Genomic DNA, 27,339 nt, shown 5'->3' with positions numbered 1-27,339 from the left:
GCTCGTCTTTTATGCTGCAGTGCTGGAACTAGCATGTTTCCTCCAACAGCCAGCCACCCTTCCCGTGACTGAGACCGTAGCAGTTTCCAAGGCGATGTTGCTTGTTCGTGGAAGAGCTGAAACGGAGTCCTGTTAAGATTCTTGGGACTCTCAAAGTATCCGCTTCGGGCACGGTGACCCTCTCTTTCCGCTCAAGCAGATCTTCTATTTTAAGTTCTCCCCGCCATCCGATCCCCTTCGGATTCTCTCCGCAGGACACTGAGGAAGTTCTGATATTTCAGTTAGTTTAGAAAAGTCTACATGGGGTCAAATTTCTCAGCCATCATCCATCCAATCCAGCCAGCCAACTTTCAAAGCCATTCCTAGCCCCCAAGTGAAAAGTTTAAATTCATAATCAATGATTCATATCACTGAAATGTAGCCATTTCCACTTGAGTCTCCATGAGCCACAGTTTGGAAAATTGTTTCCTTAATAAGATGAAATGTCTGTTGGATACACTGGACTTTGCTGGAAAGCCTATCTTGTTCTGAAATACGTTCCCGGCTTGCTATAATCGAGCAGCTAATTCCCAAACAAGTTATGGGAAAGAAATGAGGAAGAATGCGAGTCCCATCCAAAGTGTTCTTTGTATCTTGTATAATGAAATGGAAGCAAAAGAAAACAATATTGAGCAATAGATTTAAAGTAGTGTGTTGAAAAAGAAAGAAAAATCTTGAGGCGCAGCAAGCATGTGGACGGGTTGACAGGAAATACTTAGTCCTTGGCGCTTGATAATTGCCTGGGCCACTTAACAACCTGCTATGCATTTTCCTCTTTTGTTCAAAAAGGAGCTTAAGAGGCTTCCAGTGCTTTGTGACTGTTGCTTCCAGGACTATGCTGTTATAATAACATGGAGAAGGAGGGCTGGAAGGGAGAATCCCTGTGCCAACAGTAATAACAATAATAGTAATAAAAAAGGCTCCTAGTCGATGGTAATGATTGTTCCTCTACAAGGGAAAAAAAAATTAAATCTTATTGCCTGAAGCTGACCTTATTAATTTTCTGTTTCCATATAACAAATTCGGCAACTTCAAATCATGACCGTTTTGTCTGGGTTGGCCTCTTCCTCTGCTTTGTGCCCGCCCCCCGCAGACTAACCCCAAGGTATTGATGGGGTTATAGTCAGGCCTGAGCCTTGGGGTGCACCCCCAAGCTCAATGCTGGTGAGCAAAATACACTTGCTGTGTTTTCAGAGCCCAGCCTCTCAGCTCCTACAGACCCCGGACAGTGGATCCTCTCCTTGACCTGCCCACTGCACTCCTGTGGCAAACAGGAGGCCTTCTCTCACAGGGAGCCTGACTTGTTGGGGAAGACCTGGATCCTCTTTCAACAAGCTCCCAGTGACTAGGTCAGGCACACTTATTGAGTTCACTGTGAATCAACAGTGTCAATTGACCAGAGAGCTCAGACACATCTACAAAACTCTTTCATTTTTGTCTTACTAATCAAGCAAATCTCAGCAGCAAAGGTCCAGGTTTCCAAGCCTCGAGGCTCCTCCTAGAATTTTCACACATCCCTAGCTCATGCTCAAATCACAATGAGTTAAAAGAATCACTCCAATCATCTAATACTTTTGAATCTATGTTTCTGATCTGGCTGAAGGGTTGAAAGCTAAGTCAATGGTTGTGGAAGAGTTCTCAATGACAAAAGTAAAGAAGTGGCGATGGGAGAAGAAGAGAAAGCGCAAGGTCTGGCTGGAGAAGAAGGGCCGCCCCCATTCTGTTATGTCAAGGCAGCAGGTGACCTGTGGCAACACCCCGGGGTGATGGGAGAGCAGGGGTTTTGTCCTGAGTGGTGGGGGAGCTGGAGCATCATCCCGGGGTAGTGGAAGAGCAACAGCTTCGTGCTGAGGTGATTAAGGGAATAGAGGTGTCGTCCTGATGTGATGGGAGAGCAGGGCTGTCATCCTGAGGTGGTGGGGGAACAGGAGCATCATTCTAAGATGGAAGGGGTGTCACCCTCTGGCAGTGGGTGAGCTGGGGTGTTGACCTAGTCTTTTGGTAATGCTTTACTCCATCTGGGAGGTGACCAGTTCATCTCCCAACGCAGTTCAAATCAGGAAAGCTATCCACCAATCACCCAGCAAACCCACAAGCAGGTGTATGTCCAAGGAAAGGAGGCAGGTGCACTCAGAACAGCCAAGATGTGAAGTCAACTAAGCATCCATTCACGGCAAATGAATAAATAAAATGTGCTGTGCATACACTGGAATGCTGTTTGGCCTCCACAAACAGAAGGAAGTTGTGTCATTAGGAACTATGTGAAACAAGCCAGGCACAGAACAAACCAAAGCCACGTGATGCCTCGTACTGGATTGAAAAACTTTGAACTTGGAAGAAGAGAAAACGGTGTTTATCAAGGGTTGTGAGGGTTGGAGGATTAAGGAGATGTTGATTAAAGATTACACAGTTTGAGTTACACAGAGGAATGTATTTAAGAAATTTGCCATACAATGTGATCACTGCAATAATATCAGTCTATTGTATCTTGAAAATTGCCAAGGGAATAAATTTTAAAACATTTTAAAAAATGTTCAACATTGCTAACTGTCTGGGAAATAGAAGTTGAAGCCACTGTGAGATACCACCTCGCACCTGTTAGGTTGGATGATACCAAAAAGATAAAATTTAAGTGTAGGCAAGAAGTAAAGGATTGTTTCGTACACCATTAGTGAGAACACAACAGCCGTATGGAAAGAAGCACAAGAGTTCTTCAAAAAACTGAAAATGAGGCTAATGCATGGGATCCACCAACCACGCTCCGCTAAAGCTGGACACTGAGTCCTTCCAAGATTGGACACGTCAGTGTCTTCAGTGCCAGCCCGTTTGCAAACTCTATTTCCTGCTGGCAAATAAATCCTCCTAATATTCCCCCCCAAAGAATCCGCAGATGAGAGAGAACTAAAAAACGGGCTTTGTGAGCCGTGCGACCCTGAGACCACTGCGTGGATGCAGAATTTAAAGCTGTCTGTTCATTTGATTTCAAGATGTGATTTAAGGGGCTGAATCTTTGAGAATCTTAGGATTGACGCTGAATAATTATTTTCCATAGTGAAGGGGGAGTTTTTTGAGTCTCAGTGTGGTCCTTGTCAGGCCCCAGCTATGCGGGAACATAAGATGTTATCTCTAAAGGAGAACATGTTTTCATGGAAGTGGAACCCTGGGTCCGAACCATCAACATCAACAGCCGTTAGCTGAATAATTCTGTCCTTCCTTTGAGTGTAGCTTGGCTCAAGCATTCCACTGTAGTAATGAAGAGCTAACGGTGTACAAGAATTTCACTTTTCTATAGTGAATAAAGCGGGTAGGAGGAACAAAGAGCCATGCCTGGCCACTTCAAAATTATTTGGATGCACTCAAAGAGTACTGGTTTAAATCCTGATTTTTCTTTTTATATACTTAACACAATCATATTTTCTACTTCTCTTTATAAAAGAGTTTCATTATTGGTAACTAAACAGACACTCTATAAATGACTGAATAAAGGATAAGCTGAATGAGGGGGTATATTCTTACATTTTAATGCTATCAATGAAATGACATTGAAAAGACACTTCAGTTCCATAGCTACATATTAGTGTGGATTTTAAAACATGGCTTGGGAGTGAGTGTTGTGGCACAGTAGTTAAGCTGGCGCTCAGGGCACCTGCACCCTATGTTGGAGTGAGAGTCTGGCTGGTGTCAAGGCTGTTCCACTTCCAACCCAGATTTTTGCTGATAGGCGGTCTGGGATGGCTCAAGTGCTTGGATCCCGGACACCCACACGGGACTGAGTTCGGAGCTCCCAGCATTGGCCTGCCTGGCCCATTTCCAGCTCCCGTGGCATTTGCAGAGTGTGCTAGGAGCTGAGTGATCTATTTCTGTCACTCTGCCTTGCAAATAAATGTAATTAGAATACAAGTTTGATATGTGAGCGAATGCCTCGTGCAAAAAGCTTTAAAGCAGTAGGCTTGTGGGCGTCCTTATATTTTTATAAGGGAAGAAGTTGTGAAAGTTTTCAAAGCTCACGAAGTTTATAGTGCCCCTGAAAAGTTAATGTTAAGAAACATAACAATTATCAGTAGAACTTTGCCATGGTCAGGAATGCTCATTCTGAGAAGTTTCTGGTAGGCGAAGATATTCAACGATACGGCAAATGGCTAGGAGTCCCTCAGTAACAACAATAGGGTAAGCATGAAACTAAAAGCTAAGGGAAATGAGTTCGTTTTCTATCACTATGGCTTAGCTTCGCTTGTTCCAGAATTTCAGATATAATTTTCAATTTGTGACTCATCACAGAATCTGTGAGATTCCTCACATTACCTTGTAGACTGGCAGTTAATTCTGCCTTACAGGTGAGAGGTGTTGGATTTTATGATAGGATGTGATTTTTTTTTTAATCTGTTCATTAGAAACAGTTGTTACTCCGGCTGATGCTGCAATGCTTGGTTACTATCAGAAAAGCTGCTACTGGAGTAAGAAAATAAGATTGCTTCATTAGCAAACGAGAACAGAGGGGAAAGTGACAGGTGCTAATGGAAGTTTGATTGTTTGAGATTGTTTTCAGCAGAGAGGAAATTCCATCATCAGTAACGCGAAAAGGAGCACCTGAGCTTTGTCGTTATTACAGGGGCAGAGGAGCCACTTTGCAGGTGGCTCGTTGGTCTAGGGGTATGATTCTCGCTTCGGGTGCGAGAGGTCCCGGGTTCAAATCCCGGACGAGCCCGCTGTGTTTTCCGCTTACTCCTGAGGAGAGTTCCTGGAAAAGCAAAGACTTGATTGGTTCCCTCAGCGACGCTCTTCTGCAGTTTGCTGACTTTTTTTTTCCAGAGAGTGAGCCTAGGACTGACTGCTGACCCGCAACCGCCCTCACCCGCCGGCTTGGGGCCAAAAGGTGCAGTCTGGAAGGAAGAGTAAGACCCCCTCACCACCTCAGCATGCAACTGCCCTTGGTCAGGTAGGACCACTCACTCACTAGCCAAGGATGGATCTTTCCTGGCCGAGGTGGAGGGCTCACGGAGCAGGAAGGCAGAGGTTTTTATGTCATGTTTTATATCTATAAAATGTAAACTTGTCATTTGTGATTTAACATGATTTTGTAATTTGGAGTAAGAAACTTATTCCAACTGCTGTCCCTAAAGAATTTTCTCAGAATTCAGCAAGGAGATGGATTCTTCTTTAAGTGACTTTACTATCCCAAGAAGTAAGAGTTAGAGGTTTTTGACATATCCCCAACTGTAGGCACCTGTCTGGGTTGCCTTGGAGCTAGACAAGTGCTACACTGCTGGGAGAAAAGTGGCCAGTAGCTGGGGCCGTGGACCTCAGGCGGGCCAGGCCGCTGCACCTGTGCCGGGGAGGCCCATGCTGTGGGAGTCAGCAAGCAGTCCATATTTCATCCCCCTTTTTGGTTATGGTTCTTTTGTTTGTTTTTGAGACAGAATGAGGCTGGAGATTAACTCTAGCCTTCCAACTGATCGCTGACAGGCTTTCTGTTGATACGTTTTATTTTATTGTTAACGTTACATCGTTGAGAAGGATGCATGCCCACGTAGGCCACCGGTTAGGGTGGGGAAGGTCATGTGTGAAACAAGGTGGGTGGGACACATGTTTCCATTTTTTTCCCTCTTCCACCTGCAGGGTAGGGGAAGGGCAGAGGGCCACTCCTTCGTGTCAATCCACATTACTTGATGCCATCTTCACCCCAGTGTGGGGAGGAATGTTCCGAGGGTGTTACCCGAGTGGTTTTGATAGGTCTGAGATGTTGTTGGGTTCATTGCTCCAGACTGAAAAACTTTTCAAGATCTCTTAGCTGACCAAATCCACTTTTTTAGTGCATGCACAGGCCCTGTTGCAAAGCTTGACCAGGAGGATTGTCCATGCTGTTCTGCTGTCCGTCCTCTGAAGAGGCACTCTACATCCTCTGGTCAGACCGCATAGCTTGTGATTCCCCTTGTGGCCAGAGTTTGAGTCCATTGGTCTATCAGGAGTCTCCCCAGGAACCATGCCTGGGGTGACCCCAGGCTGACTCTTGTGTGCGCCAACTAGTGCAGGGTCTGGTTCAGTCTGTCCCCCATTATCAGTCTATGCACACAGAGGTGAAGGCAGTTTTCTGGTCAGTTCTGCCCCCAGCCCCACCTCATGCACAAACCAACGGATGCTGTGGCCTAATCCAACCCAGCCCAACACAAACCTGGTCCTTTCGCTTACCAGCAGGAACTGCAGCCTGTTCAGGATGACCCCCAACAACTCCCACCAGGTCTATCCCCAACTCGAGTTCCTGCACATGCCAGTGTGTACAGCAAATTAGTCCAGCGGATCCCCCATCTCATCTGACTCTTGTTTATGCCTATGGGTGTTGCAGCTTAGCTCAACCTGACCCCACTACCAGATCTGGCTCACACTTACGCCACCAGGTGCGGCCATCTCATCTAGCCTAGTCCAACCCCAGCCCTGGCTCTCATGCCTACCAGCAGGAGTCACATCCTAACAGAGGGATGCCCAGTTTTCCTACTAAGCTCACTCCCAGCCCTAGATCTTGCACTTTTCAGAGGGCACTGTGGTCCAATGTGACACAGCTTGTCCTGTCTTGGCACTTGCTAGTGGATATTGTGGCAAAACCCACACTTATTCTGACTGTTGCATGTGCCAGCAAATGGAGTGGCCTAACCCAGCCTGACTCTTGCTCATACCCAGCTCACATGCAGGAGGAAGTGCCTAGCACAGTCCACCCCCAGTCCCAGCTCTCATGCTCATCAGTGAGAGCAGTGACCTAGCAGGAAGGCCCATGAAGCTCCCCTACCAGCTTTGCTCCCAAACTGGGGTCTTGGATGTGCTTATGGGTGCTGGCATGGCCTGTCTCGTCTTGGCATTTGCCAGCAGGTGTTGCAGCCTGGCTTTGTCCAGCCTGCCACCTTTTCCGGCTCATGCTGGCAGATGCTGCAGCCTAGACAAGCCCAGTCCAGCCAGCCCCCAGTTCTGGCTCTAAAGTGAACTGGCAGGCATTGCAGCCCAACAAGGTCCATCCCGCACTCCATTCTGGCTTTCATACCTGCAGGTGTTTGCTGCAGATTGCCCCAGCCTAGCCAACTGGCCCATTCCTGACCCGCATGTTTTATGCCAGCAGGTACTGTAACCCGGCCTGGCCTGGGTTGCCGCCAGCCTTAGTTCTCAGGCTCACACGTGAAAGCTGCATCCTAACGAGGGAGTTTCCAAAGTTCCCCTATCAGATCAGCTCTCAGTCATAGATTTTACATATACTGGTAGATGCTCGGTCCAGTCTAACATGGCCTACCTTCAGTCCTGGATTCACTGTTGGTTACTGTGGCCTTGCCCAATTGGCCCACATCCATTCCAGCTCTCACCAATGAGTGCTTCAGCCCTACCCTGCCTAGTCCACCCCCAGACCCAGCTTTCATGTGGATCGGCAGGTGCCATGTCCAAGCTCAGCCCATGCCACATCCACTCTGGCCCTAGCGAGTGCCAGCTAGTGCTGGAGCCTCACCTAGTCTGGTACACTCCCAGACCCATCCTGCACACATGCTGAAGGATGCTGCAGCCTTACCCAGCCCAGTTCACTTGCCTCCGTTCCCAGCTCTCACACTTGCCACTGGGAATCGCAGCCCAGTAGGAGCATCCCCTTAGATCCCTGAGCAGGCCTGCTCCCAGCCACAAATCTTGTGCATGCCAGTGGTTGCTTTGACCCCAGAAACCATTCCACACCTGTAGTGTACTCTCTTGGCAGTCCCCGCTCCCACATTTGTAATTATGGGCTAGAATCAAAGATCTCTTGGCGTTCGAAGTGTCTAATAGAAACAGATAAAAATGAATTAGAAAAAAAAGAAAATACCAGGTGGAGAGAAGAAAAATCATGAAATTTATTACATGACTAAGGAAAGTGAATGTTCTAGAAATGAATGTTCTAGAAAACGGTAATTCTATAGGCATCTTTCCCAATTCAGAGTAGAAATTAAAACATAAAATGATTGAGACAACATGTGAAGAATGTCTTGAAGTAAGAGCCAAGGAAAACTCTAGCAACTGAGTTCCTTGATATTTACCCAAATCAGTAAAAAAATTCTATTCTCTTTCTCAATGTGCTGGAATGAATGTTTATATCAGCTTTGTTACTCATAAACCCAATTTTTGTTGGAAGCAACCACGAGTCATTCGGAAGGTGAATGGGAAAACGGTGGTACTTTGGCTCTCAGGGATAAAACAAGCAGGCTGCCAACCACAGAACCTCGCAGCGGAGCTTAGGAACTGCTGCCAAGTGAAAGAAGCCAATCTGACATGAAATACCCATTTGCATGATTCCAAGTATGTAATATCACTTCGATCTAGAAATATACCAAAACTACCCTCCCGGGAGACGAGAGATAAAAGAGGCTGCCAGTGTGGAAACTGCAGATGACAAACTGCCTGCTTTTGATGTTGACATCTACTTAGCAGTTGTTCTGAAGGGAAAGAACTGCTCTCAAGAACAAATCATGAAGTTCAAGTGTTCAATGCTGACGGTGTCCTTGTCACAACGTGGTAACTGGTGGAGAGGTGGGGGAGTGTCCAGACAGGTCACACTGGCGGACAGCATCCCCTGTGCGCAGTGGGTCCTGTTCCAGCTGTTCCACTTCCCATTCGGCTCCCTCCTTATGGCCTGGGAAAGCAATAAGGGATAGCCCAATTCCTTGGCCATCTGCACCCACAAGGGAGACCTGGAAGAAGCTCCTGGCTCCTCTGCTTCAGATCAGCTCAACTCTGGCCATTGTGGCCATCTGGAGAGTGAACCAGAAGATGGAAGATCTCTCCGTCTGTTCTCTCTGTAAATCTACCTTTCCAATAAAAATAAATCTTAAGAAAAACGTGAAAGAAGGAAGAGAAAGAGGGAGGAAGGAAGGAAGAGTAGACTCAAAGGGATGAAACGTGAACGGGTTGGACAAGTTGGACAACATGGAGAACGATGGCTACAGCTATGGAAATCTGCTGACTCACCCCACACATGGCCAGCGTGGTTGAAGATGACCAGGCCTAAGGCAGGAGCCTGGAGCTTCTGTGTCTCCCATGTGGGTGCAAGGGTCCAAGCACCTGGGCCATCTTCCATTGCTTTCTCAAGTGCAATAGCAAGGAGCTGAATCGGAGGACGAACAGCCAGGTCTGAAACTGGAGCCCACATACAATGCCAGTGCCACAAGCAGCAACTGAACTGCTATGTCACAATGCTGGCCCCTGAAGTGTATTTCCTTAGCTGTGGAATATCCACGAGAATGAAAGATGGCAAGAATAAAGGTGGAGAAATGAGAAACTCCGCACACAGGGCGGGTCGTCTGTGTTCCTTCAGATGTCAGCCCCTACAACATTGCTCCCATATGCTGTGCACCATGAACGGCTGAAGGAATGAATGACCAGAAAGTGAAACTACAGAATGGTCTGTAAGGTTACAGGTGGGCGTCTACGCTGACGGTGCCTGCCACCTCTGCGTGTTGAAGACAGAGTAGCATATGCAGGGAAGGCTTATTCAGGAAACATGAGCTAACGTGCAAAAAGGAACACATATTTCAGAATAAAAACAAATTTCATTTTCTGGTACTGCTTTTGCCATTCATTAACTTTCCAAGTTATTATTTTTTTCTGAGTCTTCATTTCATCTCAAAAAGATAATGAGACACTTCTGTGAAAAAAAAAATATGAAATTCGGGTGGTTAAGAAATGGCACGCTTTAGTGAAACGTGCTAAAATGGATTAAATACAGTATGAGTGTGTTGTCATCATTCCGGACAATGATAGTCTGGTGAGGAAGCTCTCGGCCCACACTTAGAGACAGAAGTTGGGGCTGGAGACAGGTGTGTGGGAGGGCAACCTCTCTCTACCACAGCTGGAGAGGAGCCAGAAGATGCCAAGAATCAAAATAGAAGAGGAGGGCCCAGTGCCGTAGCCTAATGGCTAAAGTCCTCACCTTGAATCCACTGGGATCCCATATGGATGCCAGTTCTAATCCCGGTGGCCCCGCTTCCTATCCAGCTCCCTGCTTGTGGCCCAGGAAAGCAGTCGAGGATGGCCCGAAGCCTTGGGACCCTGCACCCATGTGGAAGACCTGGAGAAAGTTCCTGGATCCTGGCTTCAGATTGGTACACCAGCAGCCGTTGCAGTCACTTGGGGAATGAATCATCAGATGGAAGATCTTCCTCTCTGTTTCTCCTCCTCCTCTCTGTATATCTGCCTTTCCAATCAAAATAAATAAATCTTTTAAAAAAACAAAATAGAAGAGGAAAAAAAATCACAGAACAGGAGGCCCCCACCCTATGTGAGCAGCAAATACCGTCCCACTCCTGGCTGCAGTGCTGGGTCTTTCTAAGCAAGAACGGGGACGCCAACTTCTGGGGGAAATGGAAATCCAGAAAGCAAAGCCCTTGGAGCAGGGGGATTGAGGTGTTTTGCTTGTTTTTCTATGAACTGAAAGCCCCAAGCCAGCCAGGCTGTCTATTGAGAAGGCAAGTGACCTCCAGAAAAAAACTCGGAGGTACAAATCGCCCTGCTTAGTTGTAGTCACTGTCAATTGCCCTATTAGACTGCGGGTGCTAGCAATTCCTTAACAACAGGAAAAAGAAGCCAGACAGGAAGGCAGTAAAAACAGACTTTATTGAGCGACTGTGCAGCAGTCAGGTCTGGAGCAGGCAGCGACCCTGACACAGAAGGTACTGAGACTGAGGCAGGGAAGTGGCTCCCAGGCAGCTGCCCAGGGCTCACAAGCCGCACACCCCTGCCCTCCGAGGACACTGAGGCACGCGGACCGAAAGCCACCAGGAGTAGCCCCATACGTCGCTGACTCGCCAGCTGTCAGCATGACCTGTCCACAGCACATCTGGCCTCCAGCCACAGGCCTCAGCAAATCCTAGCTGCCAGCTGCCAGCTGCCTAGCCACGCCCAGGAAGGCAGGGTCTGCCCAGTAGTTGTAGTTGGGGTGGTCATGGTGGCAGAGAGGCTCTTGGGACTTTGGGGAAATCTTTTAACAGGTCCTTGACTGAGTCAGACAGGAAGGTCTGTGGGCACCCGCAGCTCTTTCCCTGGACAGCTGGCGGCTGTGTCCAGGCCCAGGTAGGGAAGCTTTTCCCGTAGATGAAGGACTGCTGAAAACAGGACTGTTGGTGTTGCTGTTCAAACTTGGGGGGCCACAGAGTGACGCCTGACTCCCACAGACGCTTCAGGTTCTCGGTATGGCCTGAGTCCTCTCAGCTCAGCCTGGGGAGAGAATGGGGTAGCATGGGTGGACAGATGCCCAGGTCAGGACTGGTGGTCTGCACCCACACCGTCTTCAGACAGCAGTGACGAAAACAGCAAGATCTCACACCTCTGAAAACTGGCAATGGTGCATAACAGCCAACGTGTCGTTCCTAAAAGGAAAATAAACCAGCAGCAGTTGCCCCAAATATCTGTTTTTACAGTGATTTGTTGCTTGACTCTGGATCCAAACACGCGGTATTGGGTTGCTAAGCCTTTTAAACATATTTGAACCCATAACCACCCAAACCTCCTGGTCACCTTGCAACTAGCGACGGGACATCCTACTGACAGGGAACAATCTGAAAAGCACATGCTGGTGGGTTCTTTTGTTTGCTAAAGAGAGAAAAAAAAAATACTCATACTGATATTTAACATTCAGATTTAAGTTGAAAGGGTTTGTATCAGCATCTTTCATTGAAACTCCATCTGAAAACTTTTAGAGTGGGGACACCATTTTCTACAGCTACAGAGAAAATACGAAGCTATCTTAGCATCGCTATTATCCCGAACCAGAAAGGGAAGAAAAGCCGAGGCGAGTTTTTATGTGAAAATGCAGAAAGGGTTGCCATGGGATAGAACTTATGCTTCACTTTCCCTTATGTTGCTGTGAGCAAAACACGCTCAAGTGCGCTTCCTACATCACAGCTTTTGACCTGTATCCGCACATGGGGATAAGGGGAAACGCGGTGCAGAGGACCATGGAATGACCACAGGCTGGCTCTCCTGGGCAGATCCTTCCATTCCGGAAGGAGAGTGACTGCCAGGAATCCACACAGCATGAGTGCAGTCCAAGTGCATGCTGTGTGCGAGGCTGGGGCAGGGCCGTTTTATATGAACTATATTCACTAGCTACAGACAGCTTTGGAAATCTTGACTTAAAGGGGTTCGGCCTCTGGACATCTATTTTCCCGTTGTGCTTTCTTCCAACCCACCTCCTTACCATTCACATTTCATGGGTGCAAATAAGATTTTGCCGATTAAAAAAAGTCACACTCCCGCACACCTGCAGCTGGACAGCTCTTTGCAACCCAGAACTACTAGTCCAGTCCCCCTTAGTACACAGGGGCTTCAACACTGATTTTATGGTTATGTGACTAAGGCACGTATAAAAACTGGTGGAAGGCCCTTGCAGTTACAGGAAGAAAGCCGACACAAAAGATCCAGATTTCCGCCCTAGCTAGGTGATGTACAAAATGTTTATTAAAAACAGGAAACACAGAACAAGCACCAGCTCTTTCTGCCAATGTGGGTGGCTCTGAAAAGAGCCTTTGGAGTTGGATGCAAGTAAAGACGCTTACGTACCAAATCTACTTGGAGCTGGTGTACTTGGTGACGGCCTTGGTGCCCTCGGACACGGCGTGCTTGGCCAGCTCGCCGGGCAGCAGCAGGCGCACGGCCGTCTGGATCTCGCGGGACGTGATGGTCGAGCGCTTGTTGTAGTGCGCCAGGCGCGACGCCTCGCCCGCGATGCGCTCGAAGATGTCGTTGACGAACGAGTTCATGATGCCCATGGCCTTGGACGAGATGCCCGTGTCCGGGTGCACCTGCTTCAGCACCTTGTACACGTACACCGAGTAGCTCTCCTTGCGGCTGCGCTTGCGCTTCTTGCCGTCCTTCTTCTGCGCCTTGGTCACCGCCTTCTTGGAGCCCTTCTTCGGGGCCGGGGCCGACTTCGCAGGGTCAGGCATTGCTGAGCCTCGCACAAGAACCGGAAGAATGAAAGAACAAAACGCTAAGACGCAGTAAACACCTCAGTGTTTGCCTGCTATTTATGTAAGTTAAGGATCCCAGAACTACACGTTTTGATTGGCCATTCTAGTACCTTCGCCTCTGATAGGCTATTTCTTTATTCCAAACTCTCATTGGCTCTTTCCGTAGCTGCGCTCCTAAATGTGAACTTTGACCTCGAACGTTTTATGTAAATTAGGAAGAGCGTTCGTGTTTGGTTTTTTTTTCCACTCCAGCTCTTTCATTGGCTGAATTTCGAAACCGCAGTAGAGTATAACTGTATAGCTTCTGCAGTCGCTCAGCGTTCAGCTACTCTGACCACTTCTGCCAAATCGCCATGTCTGGACGCGGGAAGCAGGGCGGCAAGGCGCGCGCCAAGGCCAAGACTCGCTCCTCCAGGGCCGGGCTGCAGTTCCCCGTGGGCCGCGTGCACCGGCTGCTGCGCAAGGGCAACTACGCCGAGCGCGTGGGCGCCGGCGCGCCCGTCTACCTGGCGGCCGTGCTCGAGTACCTGACGGCCGAGATCCTCGAGCTGGCGGGCAACGCGGCGCGCGACAACAAGAAGACGCGCATCATCCCGCGACACCTGCAGCTCGCCATCCGCAACGACGAGGAGCTCAACAAGCTGCTGGGCAAGGTCACCATCGCGCAGGGCGGCGTGCTGCCCAACATCCAGGCCGTGCTGCTGCCCAAAAAGACCGAGAGCCACCACAAGGCCAAGGCCAAGTGAAGCGCACCTCCTACCGACCACCCCAAACCCAAAGGCTCTTTTCAGAGCCACCCAATTTTTGCTGAAAGGACTGTGCACTGCGAACGACGTGGACGTTCCGCTGAGTCAAACAGGAGTGAAAAATTGCCCTTGCTTAAAATCACTTGGCGTGATCCGGTGATCTTAGGCCACAGTAACTTGCAATTGTGACGTTTGTCCCAAACTTAGTGAAAGGTTAATGTTTGAAGGCATGAAAACATTTTCCACCCAAACGTCCCTCTCCAGCACAGACCTCCCTATGGCTCCCTTGCCCACCAAGAGGAAACCCCTGGAGGCTAGGAGTTCAACCCCAGCAGAACGAGCAGGACTCTGCTGTCTACCAGCTGCGCCAATCATACTGCCCTGTACAAATGCCATTACATGGTTGCGTTTTATTTGAGAGGTACAGAAGGGTTGTAGCAGGCACAGCAGGTGGATTTCCACTTCAATCTCCCTGCTACTGCCCCTGGAGAAGCAGAAGGAGGGCACAAATGCTTGGACCTCTATAATTCACCTGGAAGATGGTGCCTGGCCCAGCCCCAGGTTCTGCAGCCATTCCAGAAGTAAACCGACCGATGGAGTTTTATTTGTTACATTGCCGTTCAAGTAGATACAACCTTTCCAAAAAAAAAAGAGATGCGTCCAGCACCTGCTGCCCCACTCCCCAGATGCCTGGAGACTGGCAGACTGAAGCCTGGAGCCGGGACCGCAGCGGGGGTTCTGCAGGTGAGTGGCACTGTGCCAGGTACCTGCCCCCGCTCCTTGCCTGCTGCCTACCAGGGGCACATGAGCAGGAGGCTGCTTCGGAGGTGAAGGAGTAGGGCTTAGCCGGCCACTCCTACGTGGGATGTGTGCGTCCTGGGAGGCATCCAACCGTGGCGCCAAATGCTGACCCCAAATGCATGTGTGACCAGAGATGGTCCAAGTATCTTCTTTCAATAAAAGATTATACTTTTTTCCTTGAATTCTATCTGTGCATGAAAATTAATCATTCTTGAAAATAAAAGGGGGGTCCCCCCCATATTTTGCAATTATGTATTTTCAGAAAACACACACAGACTTGGATAACACCTTCATTTGATGGAGAGCATGGGCATTCTCCGGCTAGTAAGGACACCGTGTCTCAAAGAGAACAAACCCCAATGCTTGTACCGGCTTTACAGTTTTAATTATCTCCTAAATAAGTGTTATAACTTGAAAAAAGTTCTTTGTGACTTCAAAAGTAGTAGAAATTGAGAATTTTTGAAGAAAAATATGTGGTGACAATTACAGTCAAGTTTTTAAATAATCTTCAGTGACCTACACAGCTTGTGTTACATAGCATTTAATATTCACATCACTGGGGAAAATATGCAATTCTTAGTACATTGCACTGATTAACCAGTTTTAACTTTTTAAAGTTACTTCTATATAACAGATCAGCGTAATTTAACCACAAACTGGACGACCTTAAAAGTTTTTCATGGTATCAGCCCATCTTCTGTTTTAAAAAATGTTCATACGTGCGGTATACAGAATATATTTTCTCCCCTGTATCAAGAAGAAAGGCATGACAAAATAGTGTTGAATAAAACGGAGTGCTTATCCTTTCGGCTTTTTATCTCACTTCCATGAGGTGAAATTGTTTTCCTTTTCATAAAAATAATGTTTAAAAGCCCCGGCCTTGTCTAAGACAGGGTGTGGGCACAGCAGGAAGTCCCTACCCTAGCCTGGAGGGACTTCCTCTTTCTGTTCCCACTCCGGTCCGCGAACATTGCCTATAAAAGAGAGCCACTCGGTGGCTGGGGTGTCTTCGCTCTCGGACTCCTGCGGAAACATGTCTGGTCGTGGCAAGGGCGGCAAGGGCCTGGGCAAGGGCGGCGCCAAGCGCCACCGCAAGGTGCTGCGCGACAACATCCAGGGCATCACCAAGCCCGCCATCCGCCGCCTGGCGCGCCGCGGCGGCGTCAAGCGCATCTCGGGGCTCATCTACGAGGAGACGCGCGGCGTGCTCAAGGTCTTCCTGGAGAACGTCATCCGCGACGCCGTCACCTACACGGAGCACGCCAAGCGCAAGACGGTCACGGCCATGGACGTGGTCTACGCGCTCAAGCGCCAGGGACGCACGCTCTACGGCTTCGGCGGCTGAGCTGCTCCCTTCCTTCACTGCTTCAGACGCCATCACACAAAGGCCCTTTTCAGGGCCGCCCATGCAGTCACAGAGGAGCTGGACGCTGCTGTGGCTCGTTCCCTCTTAGTTACTGTAATTGAGGGAGGAAGGCTAGGCTGCAGACACCCGGGCGGTCCTTTTATCAGTTACTGTCGTCTTCCTGCGTCTGTAGTGTTTATGTACTTCTATTGGCCTCTGGGTGTTTACACCTTCTGTGGATTCCTAACTTATATAGCGAAATTCTAGCTGGTTTTTTTCTCGGTCAAGCAATTTCTGAGCTATCTGCAACAACAAGGTCTTATTTGATCTCCTGGGACAGGCAAGTGTTCATTTTTCGCAGCGGCTTTGTGCGCTCCAGTGTCCATTGACCCGTTAGTAGTGTATGTGAATACTCTAGCTTTCCACAATTCCCGTTTTCACTAGAGCCGCTTTCCACGTAGTGTTGCTCTCCATCCAAATCTGTAGATGCCTGACCAAGGTCTCCAACAGTCACCTCATTGCATCTCTTATAACAACTACTTTTTTTATGGGTTTTGTGGCTATTTCGGATTTTTGCCCTCTCCGGGAAATGGCCTCTTACAGTTTGGGAGCTTTTTTGATGTGAGGATTTGGTTCTGAATGCTTTATTAACATGTGGTAAATTTGGTTTTCAAACTAGTGATACTTAATGTAAAGATATTGCATTATGGTTTTATACTTTGGCTGCCATTTGGTACAGGAGGTGTGTGTGTTCCCTTTACATCCCCTAGATTTGTGTCGACTTATTCCAAGAAACGTTTAAAATACTTCTGCTTTAGTTTGAACATGACAGTAACGTTTCTGAAATAGCTGCAAGAAAATAAAAACGTGCTAAGGACACAGATTTATCTGCCCGTTCTCTTACCAAGCCATGTTTCCCTAAATGCCTAACGTTTATAAAGCTGCATAAGAGACCAAGGCTGATAGACAGAAGGCGTTCCAGGTGGCCTGAACGGCTCAACCTGCAGTAAGTACCTGGCATGAATTGTTTCAAGTTACTCTCCTGAGATTTTGTTGCCATTTTTACGGTTTATTATCTCCGTTTGAAAATGGCAACATCCAGGGGTAACTGCGTTTGGGGTGCAGCTGGGGACATGCCTGCACTGAAGGCCCACCTGCTGGCCGCTCCAGTTTCCTGCTGGAGGCCGCAGGTGACAGTGCGATGGTTCCTGCCAGAGTGCGAGAGCAGCTTCAAGCTGCGGGTCTCCTGTTGCAGGCTTCTTAGGAATGAGCCAGCCACGGCCAAGGGGACCGCTCTGCATCTCTGCCTTGCAATTAAGGTTTTTTTTTTTTTAATTAAACAAAAAACTTTAAAATGATAAAATCAAATATCCAAGTCAAAAAATGTTACACTTTGTAACAACTTCGGTGTACGGGAAGATTCTCACGTGCTGGGGGTGGGTCTATTCCCATAGTGGAAAATTTGGGGAAATGTATCCCGACAAGCACCAGATCTGCTGGTCTCCATCGTAACAGAAATAGATTATCTCGGGCTGTGGGCTGGCCTGACATTTGGGGGTATGTGTGAAATATACATACAACTTCCAGGCATGTTTGAAATATCTGTGGCAAGGAATCTAGTCAATTGTAAATTTTAAAAAATTTATTTGCAAGGCAGAGTTGTAGAGACACAGGTTTAACATCTGCTGGTTCACTCCTCAAATGGCCACAGTGGTTGGGGCTGAGCTGATCTGAAGTCAGGAGCCGGGAGCTTCATCCAGGTCTCCCAAGTGGGTGCAGGGTCCCAGCACATGGACCACACGTCTCTGCTTTCCCGGTTACCTTAGCAGGGAGACGGGCTGCAAATGGAGTGACCAGAATTGGAACCTGTGCCCGTAAGTAATGCTGACCCACTACACCATAGAGCCAGCCCCTAAACTTAAATTTAACAATATTTAAATTGCTACTGAAATTGAGTTGAATTTTGGATGTACTTTAAGTGTAAAATGCACTTGAAAACTTGCTTTGGAAAAAAGAATGCAAGACGTCTATTTAGTGTATTCAGTATTAAGTATACTTTGAACTAAATAAAGTTGGCATATGGATCAAAGCATGCCTTTTTAATGTGTTTATTAGAAAATTACATTTTATTTCTAGTGGGCAGGCAGCTTAGAGTAACAAATGCTTCAAACTTTCAGAATAAAATGTACTAATTCAGAGCCAAAAAATTCTGGTTCAGGAAAAAAATGAGAAAGTGACAGAAAAAAAGCTGAAGAACAATTTTTTCCCCACCGCTTGTATTCCTAAAGAAACAAAAGCCCCACTTCAGGTGTGATCAGAATGAAAGTAATTAGGTTTTACTCCTCACAAGAAATTCTGTGAAATTAGCTCTTTGTTTTAAGCAAGTGGCTGTGTTTTTCCAGCTCGTCTGAGGAAGAAAGCAACGTGGTCTTCCGGGCCCTTTGACGTCTTGCTTATACTTTTTAGAAGAAGCAGACAATACCCAGACCATAAAGTGGATGCCAAGTCTGACCACAAAGTCCAACATTAAAATCCTTTTCCTTGTTTCCATCCCAGAGCCGCCAGGGCTTTCGCACGGCTGAAGCTGGAGGAAGGAATTGGTTCTAGCAACAACTGAATCTAATTGTTGCGATTCAGAGTTACACAACAATGAACTACTTGCGTTTAGAAACGTGATTTTAGAAGATATTCATTGAGCAACATAAAAATAAGAGGCTTACTTTTATTCAAAATTAAATCAAACTGATATATGCAATGGGCAGCAGGCATTTGAGGCAGTGAGTTGACTCTGCCTAGAACACCCACATGCAGTGCCAGAGTGCTCAGGCCAAGTGCGAGTCCCAGCTTCTGTTTGCAATTGTTTAGTGTGAAAATGCCTCCCAGGGCAGCAGGTGAGAGCGCCTGGCCTCCACCTGGCCCAGTCCTGGCGGTCATGGACATTTGGAGAATAAACAGCAGCTGAACTCTCTCTCCTCTCAGCCTTACTTTCAAATAAAGTGAAAAATTCTTTAAATCCTTTGAAATAATAGATATAGCCAAAAAAAGGCAAAGATTCGTGGTGCAAGGGAGAAAGCAGATACATGTTGCAGGCTGGTTCTGCCTTTGAATCAGATGTGCCGTTTGTTACTTATCTGAAAAATGAGCAACAACTGCTTATGAACAGGCCAAGATTCGACCTTGAAGTGAGCATGCTCTGCACAGCTAAAGAATCCGGACTCGGCCCGACTAATCAGACACATTTCCAACAGGCCAAACTGATCTCCTGTCTCCCGACTGCATCCCTCAGAACAGCACAATGCAAAGGACAACCAAACACACCCAAGTTGTATACGTGTACGCTTAGACACATTTCTGTGCTGTCAGTTAACCCTGGGTCAACCATCTCCATCCAACAGCGGACCTCTACATCGAAGCCCCGTTTAGCAAGTTCTAAACCTAACGAAGGTCTACACTGCTGAGCAATTGTGATCCAGCATGTCACCCAACTCAACCGCGATTGTGCAGAGGTGGGATACCTTGGGTAGCCACTGCAGATAACGCCTCAACAGAAAACAATATTAGAGAAAACGCAAACTCTTTTTAAATTGTTAGGCTAATAGGAAGCAATGCCTCAGCCTACTACCATTTTTTCAGTCCCAAGAGCTGAAAAAAATGCCCAGACTTTTTCCTGCCCAGCTCGCCGAAACACCATTTTCCCTCAATCACGCAACGAAGCAGACTTTTCCAGCCCCAAAAGCAACTGTATGGTTTCCCAAACGGTCAGGAACCCAGCCAGTGCTGGCAGCTCTCCCACGACAAAGGAGGCGGCTCTGAAAAGAGCCTTTGGGTGTGACGGGATCTGTGAAAGATGATCTACTTGGAGCTGGTGTACTTGGTGACGGCCTTGGTGCCCTCGGACACGGCGTGCTTGGCCAGCTCGCCGGGCAGCAGCAGGCGCACGGCCGTCTGGATCTCGCGGGACGTGATGGTCGAGCGCTTGTTGTAGTGCGCCAGGCGCGACGCCTCGCCCGCGATGCGCTCGAAGATGTCGTTGACGAACGAGTTCATGATGCCCATGGCCTTGGACGAGATGCCCGTGTCCGGGTGCACCTGCTTCAGCACCTTGTACACGTACACCGAGTAGCTCTCCTTGCGGCTGCGCTTGCGCTTCTTGCCGTCCTTCTTCTGCGCCTTGGTCACCGCCTTCTTGGAGCCCTTCTTCGGGGCCGGAGCCGATTTCGCAGGGTCAGGCATTTTGCAATGCAACCACCAACGAACTGGAAGCAAAAGCCCGTGTGTTGTTTTTCTATAGTATCGTATATGCAAATGAAGTGAAAGTGATGTCTCTGTCTGATTGGTACTTGTTCAGAGTACGTCAATGGGGAGTTCTGTCCAATCAGGATGTGTAGATAAAGACGCTCATTTCCCATTGGTTAGAATGAAATTTCAAATGTTGACCAATGACACACCTTGTTTTTCGCGCCCAGTGATGGCTATAAGTACTGCCAGCTTTTTCACCTTAGCTCTACCAGCTGCTTGCGGAGCATCTTAGGTAACCATGTCCGGACGCGGGAAGCAGGGCGGCAAGGCGCGCGCCAAGGCCAAGACTCGCTCCTCCAGGGCCGGGCTGCAGTTCCCCGTGGGCCGCGTGCACCGGCTGCTGCGCAAGGGCAACTACGCCGAGCGCGTGGGCGCCGGCGCGCCCGTCTACCTGGCGGCCGTGCTCGAGTACCTGACGGCCGAGATCCTCGAGCTGGCGGGCAACGCGGCGCGCGACAACAAGAAGACGCGCATCATCCCGCGACACCTGCAGCTGGCCATCCGCAACGACGAGGAGCTCAACAAGCTGCTGGGCAAGGTCACCATCGCGCAGGGCGGCGTGCTGCCCAACATCCAGGCCGTGCTGCTGCCCAAGAAGACCGAGAGTCACCACAAGGCCAAGTGAGTCGGGGAGTCGCCCAAGAAGAACAACGGCTCTTTTCAGAGCCACCCACCTTGCCTGCAAGGAGCTGGGACACGGTTTAGTGTCAGTCTTGGTGGGTGGTAATGGAGGCTGGGCATTTGGGGATGGTGTGCAGCTGCGCAGCGGTCTTGAATGTGGCTTGACTGGTTTCGGAACTCTGCCTGTAGGGGCAACAAACGGGATGTTCTGTGAGCAGTTTTCTGTGTGGGGCAGAATCAGGTGTGGGACGTGCCAACTGCCTCTTAAGCAATAGCCTGTGTGGTTATACAAAGTAACTTTGACTTCAGCTGTTTCCACTTTGCCTAGTTAACTGGAAACGAAGCTGAACTTCAAACTTCTGCCTGTTTCCAGGAACACGTGTGCTCACTCCAAGTGTTAAAGTTGCAGGCCTGGCTGCCACTGAGCCATGGCCCCAGCCCTGGTGGGTCATACAAGCTGACTTCTAGATGGGGAGACAAAGATGAAAGGACTGGAATTGGAGCGCAGTGCAAGCTGTAGGAGAGGCAAGTGCGAGCTCAGCGGTGTTGGCTGATGGGAGATTTAGGGATTCTGAAAAAAGACTGAGGAGAAAGGCTACGTATAGGGGGAGTAAATACTCCGTGAGGGCTTGTGGGTGTAAATATGGACAACGTAAAAGCAGCTCCTTCATTATTCTGGGATCAAGTCCTACCTTGAGATATTACCCATCAGCATAGAAGCCACAGGCAGCTGTGTCCTGTAAACTTGGGCAGAAGTGTTAAAAGTTGAAAGATTTCCGGAAAGTTTCATGATCACATTTGTGTTAAACATCAAAGGAGAAAACTTCTAGGCTTCACTTCAAATAATGGCTTACATTGCGAACTATCCTGTGAGGTCAGTAACAGACCTTTAAAAGCAGGAATCACAAACACTTGGAAAGACTTTAATAAAAGTGCATTACGTGCTTCCATTCCACCTGTCCCCACTTCATCCACCAGTTAATTGCTGAGCCTTGATTACTGGGAACAATTAAAAAGATCTAATATGAAGGCTTAAGCCACAAAGTGGGTGCTGTTATCTGTGATAAGATCTGTGGAATGTGTGTGGTGTGGGTCGCAAGGATGCTTGACTAAAGACAAAATGCAGATTTGAGGAAAATTATCAAAGGAACTTGCTAAGTCATTGCAGGTGTGAAATGCAGCTAAGAAAATCGGTTATGTTTTGTGGGAAATTGCGCCAGGGTCTCTGCCTGCCACCTGGTGGGCAAGACCTAGAGTTTATCTGCCGTGGTCTAAGGTTTAAGTACTTCCAACCCTGTAAATGGGACGTGACCTCTGATATGATTGGAAGCTCAACAGAATTACGTATGTTTTTCATTCAATCACAATGTCATATGAAAACACCCTCTTACCCGCCCTTCTTAAACCTTCATAAACCCGGAACTTGGGCTGAGTAAACAGACATTCCTCACCAGCTTGTCCAGTGAGGCACACCGTTTGCCTCACTCTCGGTGACCTTGGGGCCTGCTGGCAGGACTCAAACCCGAGAATGTTTTGCTGGCTGAGAAGTTAGCTGCCAGGATAACGTTGTTGAACTCCTGTGAGTCAACACCTCTCCTTGCTGGTGAAGTTATAACCTTTCATGTAAAATGCAACTGTGCCTCCGGGCCTGCCAGCTGCTACTGGGAAAAAGTATGTTTATAAAGCCCTGAGTTAAAAATGTCCACTCATTTTGTATGCAAGTTATTGATCTATGAGGAGGCTCGGTGATCAATTACTCAACAGAATAGATTCCTCGTATCTTTTTGGTGCCCCCTGGCAAGGAAGCTGGGCCACGCATTGATCCTGAGCTCTGGTGACACATCACGACATGATTCGGGGCACCGAGTGGAGCTAAAGGAAGCAAGGACTAGAGGAAAAAATAAGAGGAATTTGACCTGGATGGGTAGGAGTGAAGGGGAGGTCAGGAAGAGTTCCCTGTGAGTTGATGCTGAAGTGAGTCAACACTCACGTGGTGCAGAGGAAGGTGTCCAGGGCCTTCTGGCAGGAGGGGCCCCCAGAGCTGTGAGCACTGGAGAAAAACATGTTCCCGTGTCCTTGGGTAAGCCTCAAGGCCCTTCCTGACCAAGCAGAGGGGCGGGTCCTCACAGACTGGTTCTGTCAGGACGCCTAGTGGTTCTGACCTGGGTCAAGTCTAAGCAGTACCTCTGTCATGTGGGTGACTGAGGACCAAGCAAGTGAAACTGGCCAAGAGACGTGGGTGAAGCAGGAGTTGGCAAGTCTTGCCCATGTCAGAGGGAGCGTCAGGTTCAGAAAATTCCACGTCATGAAAGCTCATTTTCTTCCTATTGGCTGGTTTGACTGAGTTGGAAGAGGCAGATAAGAGAGGTATGGGTCGTCTGGGTCCTTCGAAAGAGAGGTGACAGTATGAAGTTTCTTAGATGATGAAGCAGAAAGGATTTCAGAGGGAACCCGGGCAAAACTGAACGGACTCACCTGGAGCTGAAGGATGCTGGGGGCATGATTTTCCCTTGTTCTCTCTCCAGCACTTTCTTTATTTTACTTTTACTCAAAAGTCAGAGTTACAGAAAGAAGGAGAGACACAAAAAGAGATCTTCCATCTGCTGGTTCACTCCTCAAGTAGCCACAATGGCCAGAACTGAGCCAATCTCAAGCCAGGAACTTCTTCCAGGTCCCCCATGCAGGTGCAGGGTCCCAAGGCTTTGGCCTGTCCTCCACTGCTGGATCAGAAGTGGAGCAGCCAGGACACGAATCTGCATCCATCTGGGATGCTGGTACCTTAGTCTACTGTGTCATGGTGCTGGCCTCTCTCTAGTACTTCCAATACCCCAAGACCAATGGTCATGTTGGGATTGATGTTGGGTAGACACAGAAGCAGAGACTGAATAATAAGGAAAAAAATCCAGAACTTCCTTTAAACACTGTAGACCCTGGGAAATGACCCAGAGTACCTACCCAGAGAAGAAAGTTCTTCATGAAGATGTTTCTTAAAACACAAAAATGTTGGTCAGCCATTACAGTGCTGAGAAAGTGTAAGCTCTGGTACTTTTGGAAAATCAGAGCAACCTGCTTGGGGAAAGACATAGTGGCACAAATAGAATAGCTTTACTTCTGGCCCCACAGCAGTCAGTTTAGGATTGTGTGCTGGGAGCATCTTCTAGAACCCATCAACCTCGCTTGCAGTGGAAAGACGGCACAAACCTGTACCGCTTCGTCTTGTGGACACATGACTCTGTGTCTCTCAATGCACTCTGAACTGTGCAGGTGTCCCTGCACGGTGGCGGCTCAGCAAGGTCCAAACGACAGATCGTGTCTTTCCTGTTAACTGCCTACCGTCCCTGCTGGGTGCTGGAAGGCCTTCCCCTATCCGATTAGCACACAGGAAGCCCATTATTACTGCAAGCCTCTGGATTCACGGGAAAGAGGACACCCATTGTTCACTAATTTCAGGCATATAGCAAAAAGGTCAAAGTTCAAGTCAGTCTCCCCATGCACAGCGGTTTGGGAATTCGTGGTGTTAGGGTCCCGATCTGCCTGAAGCAAAGCCAGTGGACCCTGTGCTAAGAGGAAAGGAAAAAGGGCAAATCTTTTGAACACGGGTGCCGACAAATCCTGCCTTTGTGTGCATCATAAACTCAAAGATAGCTGCTGAAATATCACAGGAGGTGTGACACAAAGTGTGTCATTTATCACAGTAACAAGCTACAGTAACAGTAGGCAGTTGGAACTGGTGTGCACAAGCCCCAGTGACAAGGTTGGCTCTACCTGGTTCTGTCCAGTTACATCCAGGACTCTGGAAAAGAGCTCAGTGAGAGCAGCCAAGCCCACTGACCTCTTGGTCACACCCTCAAATGGGTGGCACAAGAGTTGCTCAGCCCTGTGCCAGATTGGGCAGCAGCTTCCGCCAGTGCAAGCTGCAAGGGGGCAGACCGGGCCGGGCCAGGCTAAGCACTTGCTGGCAAATGCCAAGGTGAGACAGACCACTGTACACTAGGCCACAGCACCCACCAGCACACATGAGACCGGGACGGAGGTGAGCCTGGTAGTGGGTACTCCCCTGCTGAGCTGCTGCTCCTACTGGTGAGCATGAGAGCTGGGACTGGGAGCAGACCAACTGGTAGGGCCACAACACCTGTTGGCCTGAATGTGAACTGGGTTAGGGGAGAGCCAGGCTGGGTTATCCAATTATATCCACTGATGCAGGCATGAGCCAGAATAAGAGCAGGTGGGGTGGGCTTTGCTGCAGCATCAGCTGGCAAGGGCTAGGACTGGGGGCAAATCCTGTTGAGCTAGACAGCAGAATCACCTGGAGAATGCAAGATTTGGGGCTGGGAGTGTGTCTAGTAGGGAAAATGTGGGCACCTGTCTGATGGGCTGCAACTCCCACTGGTGAGCATGAGAACCAGGACTGGGGGCGGGCCTGGCTAGACAGGCAGTACCACCTGCCAGCATGAGCGTGGACCTGAGGGTGGAGTAAGTTGGGATGAGTTAAGATTCAATGCCCAGTGATGTATATCAAAGCTGAATGGTATGTGGGACAGACCAGACCAGGCCACTGTACTTGCTGGTAGGCACAGGAACAAGGGCTGGGGGTCTGGTCCAGTGGGGGTTACTGAGGGTTGCTCTGACTGGGCTGCAGCTCCCCCTGGTGTACATGAGGGATGAGCGTGTGCTGGGCAGGGCTGGGCTGGACTGGACTGCAGCAGGGGTTTGCAGAGAATGGAGGGCAAAAGAAACTGATCAACTACCCCAGTGAAGCTTGACAGCAAACTCCTGGGCAGATGGAGACCCTGAGGTGGACTGTGTCAGCCAATGGACCTTGGAAGGATTTCCTCATGTTTGGAGCGATGACATCAACAGCATCTCAGAAGTATCGAAACAACTTGAGCAGAACCCTGACAGCATGCTCCACATTGGGAACCCTGGAATGACATGGGGTACTGAGATGGTTGTGAGTCTGCACGTGGTCTCTCCCATTGTATCTCCTCCCTCAGATATAGGAAGAAGAAAAAGAAGCTGTCTGACAGAGAGGGGAAGGAGGTAAGGGGAGGAATCCAGGGGCTGAGGGAAGTGTGGTTGTCTCCTTGGAGTTGTATGGAATACATGAAATCTGTTCTCTGTATATTAATACATTTTTTAAAGAAAAAGCAAAAGAATTGCTCAGCCATTCCCTAACTGGTTGAGGGACCACCAGTGGGGAATATCTTCCCTGTAGGTTCTCGCCCAACAAGGAGGGGTAAGGGAGCATAAAAACTTATGGTGTCTCTCCGTCTCTCTGTTCAAGAGGCACCCCACCTCCTGGCTCTCTCCTGGGACTTGTTTTCCTCTTCTATGTTCACTGACTTTTTGTTTCCATGCTAACCTGAGAAAACAACCCATTGAGCTTTTCTGGTAGCACTCAAGAGTTTATTTTTAATTTTTTTGGGGGGGTAGAAGCAACTGTTGGGAGGATGCAGGTTGCTATGCGACAAGTGGTAGGCAGCCAAGGGTTCTTGCTGTGGTCTCAGCAGCCACTCCTCCCCCACCTGTGTGGTCCTGTCTGCCCACACATCACCAGGAGCGTGAGAGGGGGCGGTGTTGTATTGTGAACCACACCCTTCACACGGCGCTGTAAAGGCCCATGATGGGGAAAGGCTCATCTGGGTTGCTTGTCTCCATTGCTCTCGCACTCCGACTCTTGGGCTCCCCAACACCAGCTTGCTCTCTGGCCTCCTGCGCACAGACTCTGAGGACAAGCAGCCCCTAAGCATGGCTCCTGTATGTCTGTATTCCTCACCCTCTGTTAACCGCTTCGGCAAGTCGGTGAAGACGCAAATGCTAAGATGTTTCATATCTCTAACGTGTGTGTACTTTGGAGAGTTCCAGGAGAGGTGAGGTCTAGCAGTAATGAAATGCAGACAGAGAAGCCAGAAGAAGGAGAATGTTTGCATGTCTCGTAGGATAACTACATGGGTTTCATGGACCATTTGTTCCTCTCAGAGTTTTGATTCGAACTGGATTGCCATGGTGACTCTTCATCTGCTCATTTCTAGTGGGCACTGCCATTGCCCAACTTGGTTAATAAACTCACTACATCTTAGACTTGTCTGCTGTGCTCTCTCTCGCATCCTCAACAGCCTCCCCTCTCAAAGAAAGCTGCCCAGGAAAATCCTCTCCACTCTGCAGCCACTTGGTTGCCCAACCTGGTAGTTAAGTCATCGCCCAAGGACGCTCAGGGCAACTCCTTGAGGCTGTGCCACCTTGATGCTCTAGAGAACAGTCTGTGGATGGTGGCCGACCTCATTTTCCCACCTTCACAGTTACATATGGAAAGGTTTGCAGCACCTCAGGGCCGTAAAGGAGCCACAGCAGAGTGGAAGCACCTGTCGGTCTTCCACTAGCACAGAAAATAGAAAACACATGTGAGTATAAAGTCTTCCTTTTTATCTCCCTGCAGAACACAAATTCCATAGTGGTAGAAATCGACTATGATTTTTGTTCACCATTCTCTCTGCAGCCGGTAGAGAAGAACATGAAACACATTCAG

At 48.7% G+C, this 27,339-nt stretch overlaps 5 protein-coding genes and 1 non-coding gene across 7 annotated transcripts; 4 read left to right on the top strand and 2 right to left on the bottom strand.

Annotated features, from left to right (window-relative positions):
* Positions 1-4,672: 4,672 nt before the first annotated feature.
* TRNAP-CGG lies at positions 4,673-4,744 on the top strand. Its single transcript has one exon. It is a non-coding gene; the product is annotated as a tRNA-Pro (tRNA).
* Positions 4,745-10,628: 5,884 nt separating this feature from the next.
* LOC121159080 (histone H2B type 1-H) lies at positions 10,629-13,017 on the bottom strand. Its single transcript, XM_040984126.1, has 2 exons — positions 12,592-13,017; positions 10,629-11,247 (listed from the first exon to the last, which is right to left on the bottom strand). The coding sequence occupies exon 1, from the start codon at positions 12,975-12,977 to the stop codon at positions 12,597-12,599; it is 381 nt and encodes a 126-aa protein (XP_040840060.1). The 5' UTR covers positions 12,978-13,017; the 3' UTR covers positions 10,629-11,247; positions 12,592-12,596.
* Positions 12,557-20,141, bottom strand: LOC121159081 (histone H2B type 1-H). The gene is made up of 2 exons (XM_040984127.1): positions 19,746-20,141; positions 12,557-12,596 (listed from the first exon to the last, which is right to left on the bottom strand). The coding sequence occupies exon 1, from the start codon at positions 20,124-20,126 to the stop codon at positions 19,746-19,748; it is 381 nt and encodes a 126-aa protein (XP_040840061.1). The 5' UTR covers positions 20,127-20,141; the 3' UTR covers positions 12,557-12,596.
* Positions 13,314-13,890, top strand: LOC121159079 (histone H2A type 1-H-like). The gene has a single exon (XM_040984125.1). The coding sequence runs from the start codon at positions 13,355-13,357 to the stop codon at positions 13,745-13,747; it is 393 nt and encodes a 130-aa protein (XP_040840059.1). The 5' UTR covers positions 13,314-13,354; the 3' UTR covers positions 13,748-13,890.
* On the top strand, positions 15,543-16,194 carry LOC121159082 (histone H4). Its single transcript, XM_040984128.1, has one exon. The coding sequence runs from the start codon at positions 15,582-15,584 to the stop codon at positions 15,891-15,893; it is 312 nt and encodes a 103-aa protein (XP_040840062.1). The 5' UTR covers positions 15,543-15,581; the 3' UTR covers positions 15,894-16,194.
* Positions 20,142-20,387: 246 nt separating the features above from the next.
* LOC121159006 (histone H2A type 1-H) lies at positions 20,388-20,840 on the top strand. 2 transcript variants are annotated; one of them, XM_040983988.1, is made up of 2 exons: positions 20,416-20,511; positions 20,617-20,840. In XM_040983988.1, the coding sequence occupies exons 1-2, from the start codon at positions 20,431-20,433 to the stop codon at positions 20,815-20,817; spliced, it is 282 nt and encodes a 93-aa protein (XP_040839922.1). In that variant the 5' UTR covers positions 20,416-20,430; the 3' UTR covers positions 20,818-20,840. The 2 variants fall into 2 exon arrangements, with proteins under 2 accessions (XP_040839921.1, XP_040839922.1); XM_040983987.1 differs by having other exon boundaries at positions 20,388-20,840.
* Positions 20,841-27,339: the final 6,499 nt, after the last annotated feature.

This window comes from Ochotona curzoniae, unplaced genomic scaffold (genome assembly GCF_017591425.1).
Source record: "Ochotona curzoniae isolate NIBS_2020 unplaced genomic scaffold, NIBS_Ocur_1.0 contig_4064, whole genome shotgun sequence".
In the NCBI taxonomy this organism is placed as follows: domain Eukaryota; kingdom Metazoa; phylum Chordata; class Mammalia; order Lagomorpha; family Ochotonidae; genus Ochotona; species Ochotona curzoniae.
The sequence above is the reverse complement of the archived record's forward strand: the minus strand, read 5'-3'. Positions and strand labels throughout refer to the sequence as shown.

What these genes read in the sequence shown, in the direction of transcription:
- LOC121159080 (XM_040984126.1), bottom strand. Translation starts at nt 12,977, where the DNA reads ATGCCTGACCCTGCGAAGTCGGCCCCGGCCCCGAAGAAGGGCTCCAAG.
- LOC121159079 (XM_040984125.1), top strand. Translation starts at nt 13,355, where the DNA reads ATGTCTGGACGCGGGAAGCAGGGCGGCAAGGCGCGCGCCAAGGCCAAG.
- LOC121159082 (XM_040984128.1), top strand. Translation starts at nt 15,582, where the DNA reads ATGTCTGGTCGTGGCAAGGGCGGCAAGGGCCTGGGCAAGGGCGGCGCC.
- LOC121159081 (XM_040984127.1), bottom strand. Translation starts at nt 20,126, where the DNA reads ATGCCTGACCCTGCGAAATCGGCTCCGGCCCCGAAGAAGGGCTCCAAG.
- LOC121159006 (XM_040983987.1), top strand. Translation starts at nt 20,431, where the DNA reads ATGTCCGGACGCGGGAAGCAGGGCGGCAAGGCGCGCGCCAAGGCCAAG.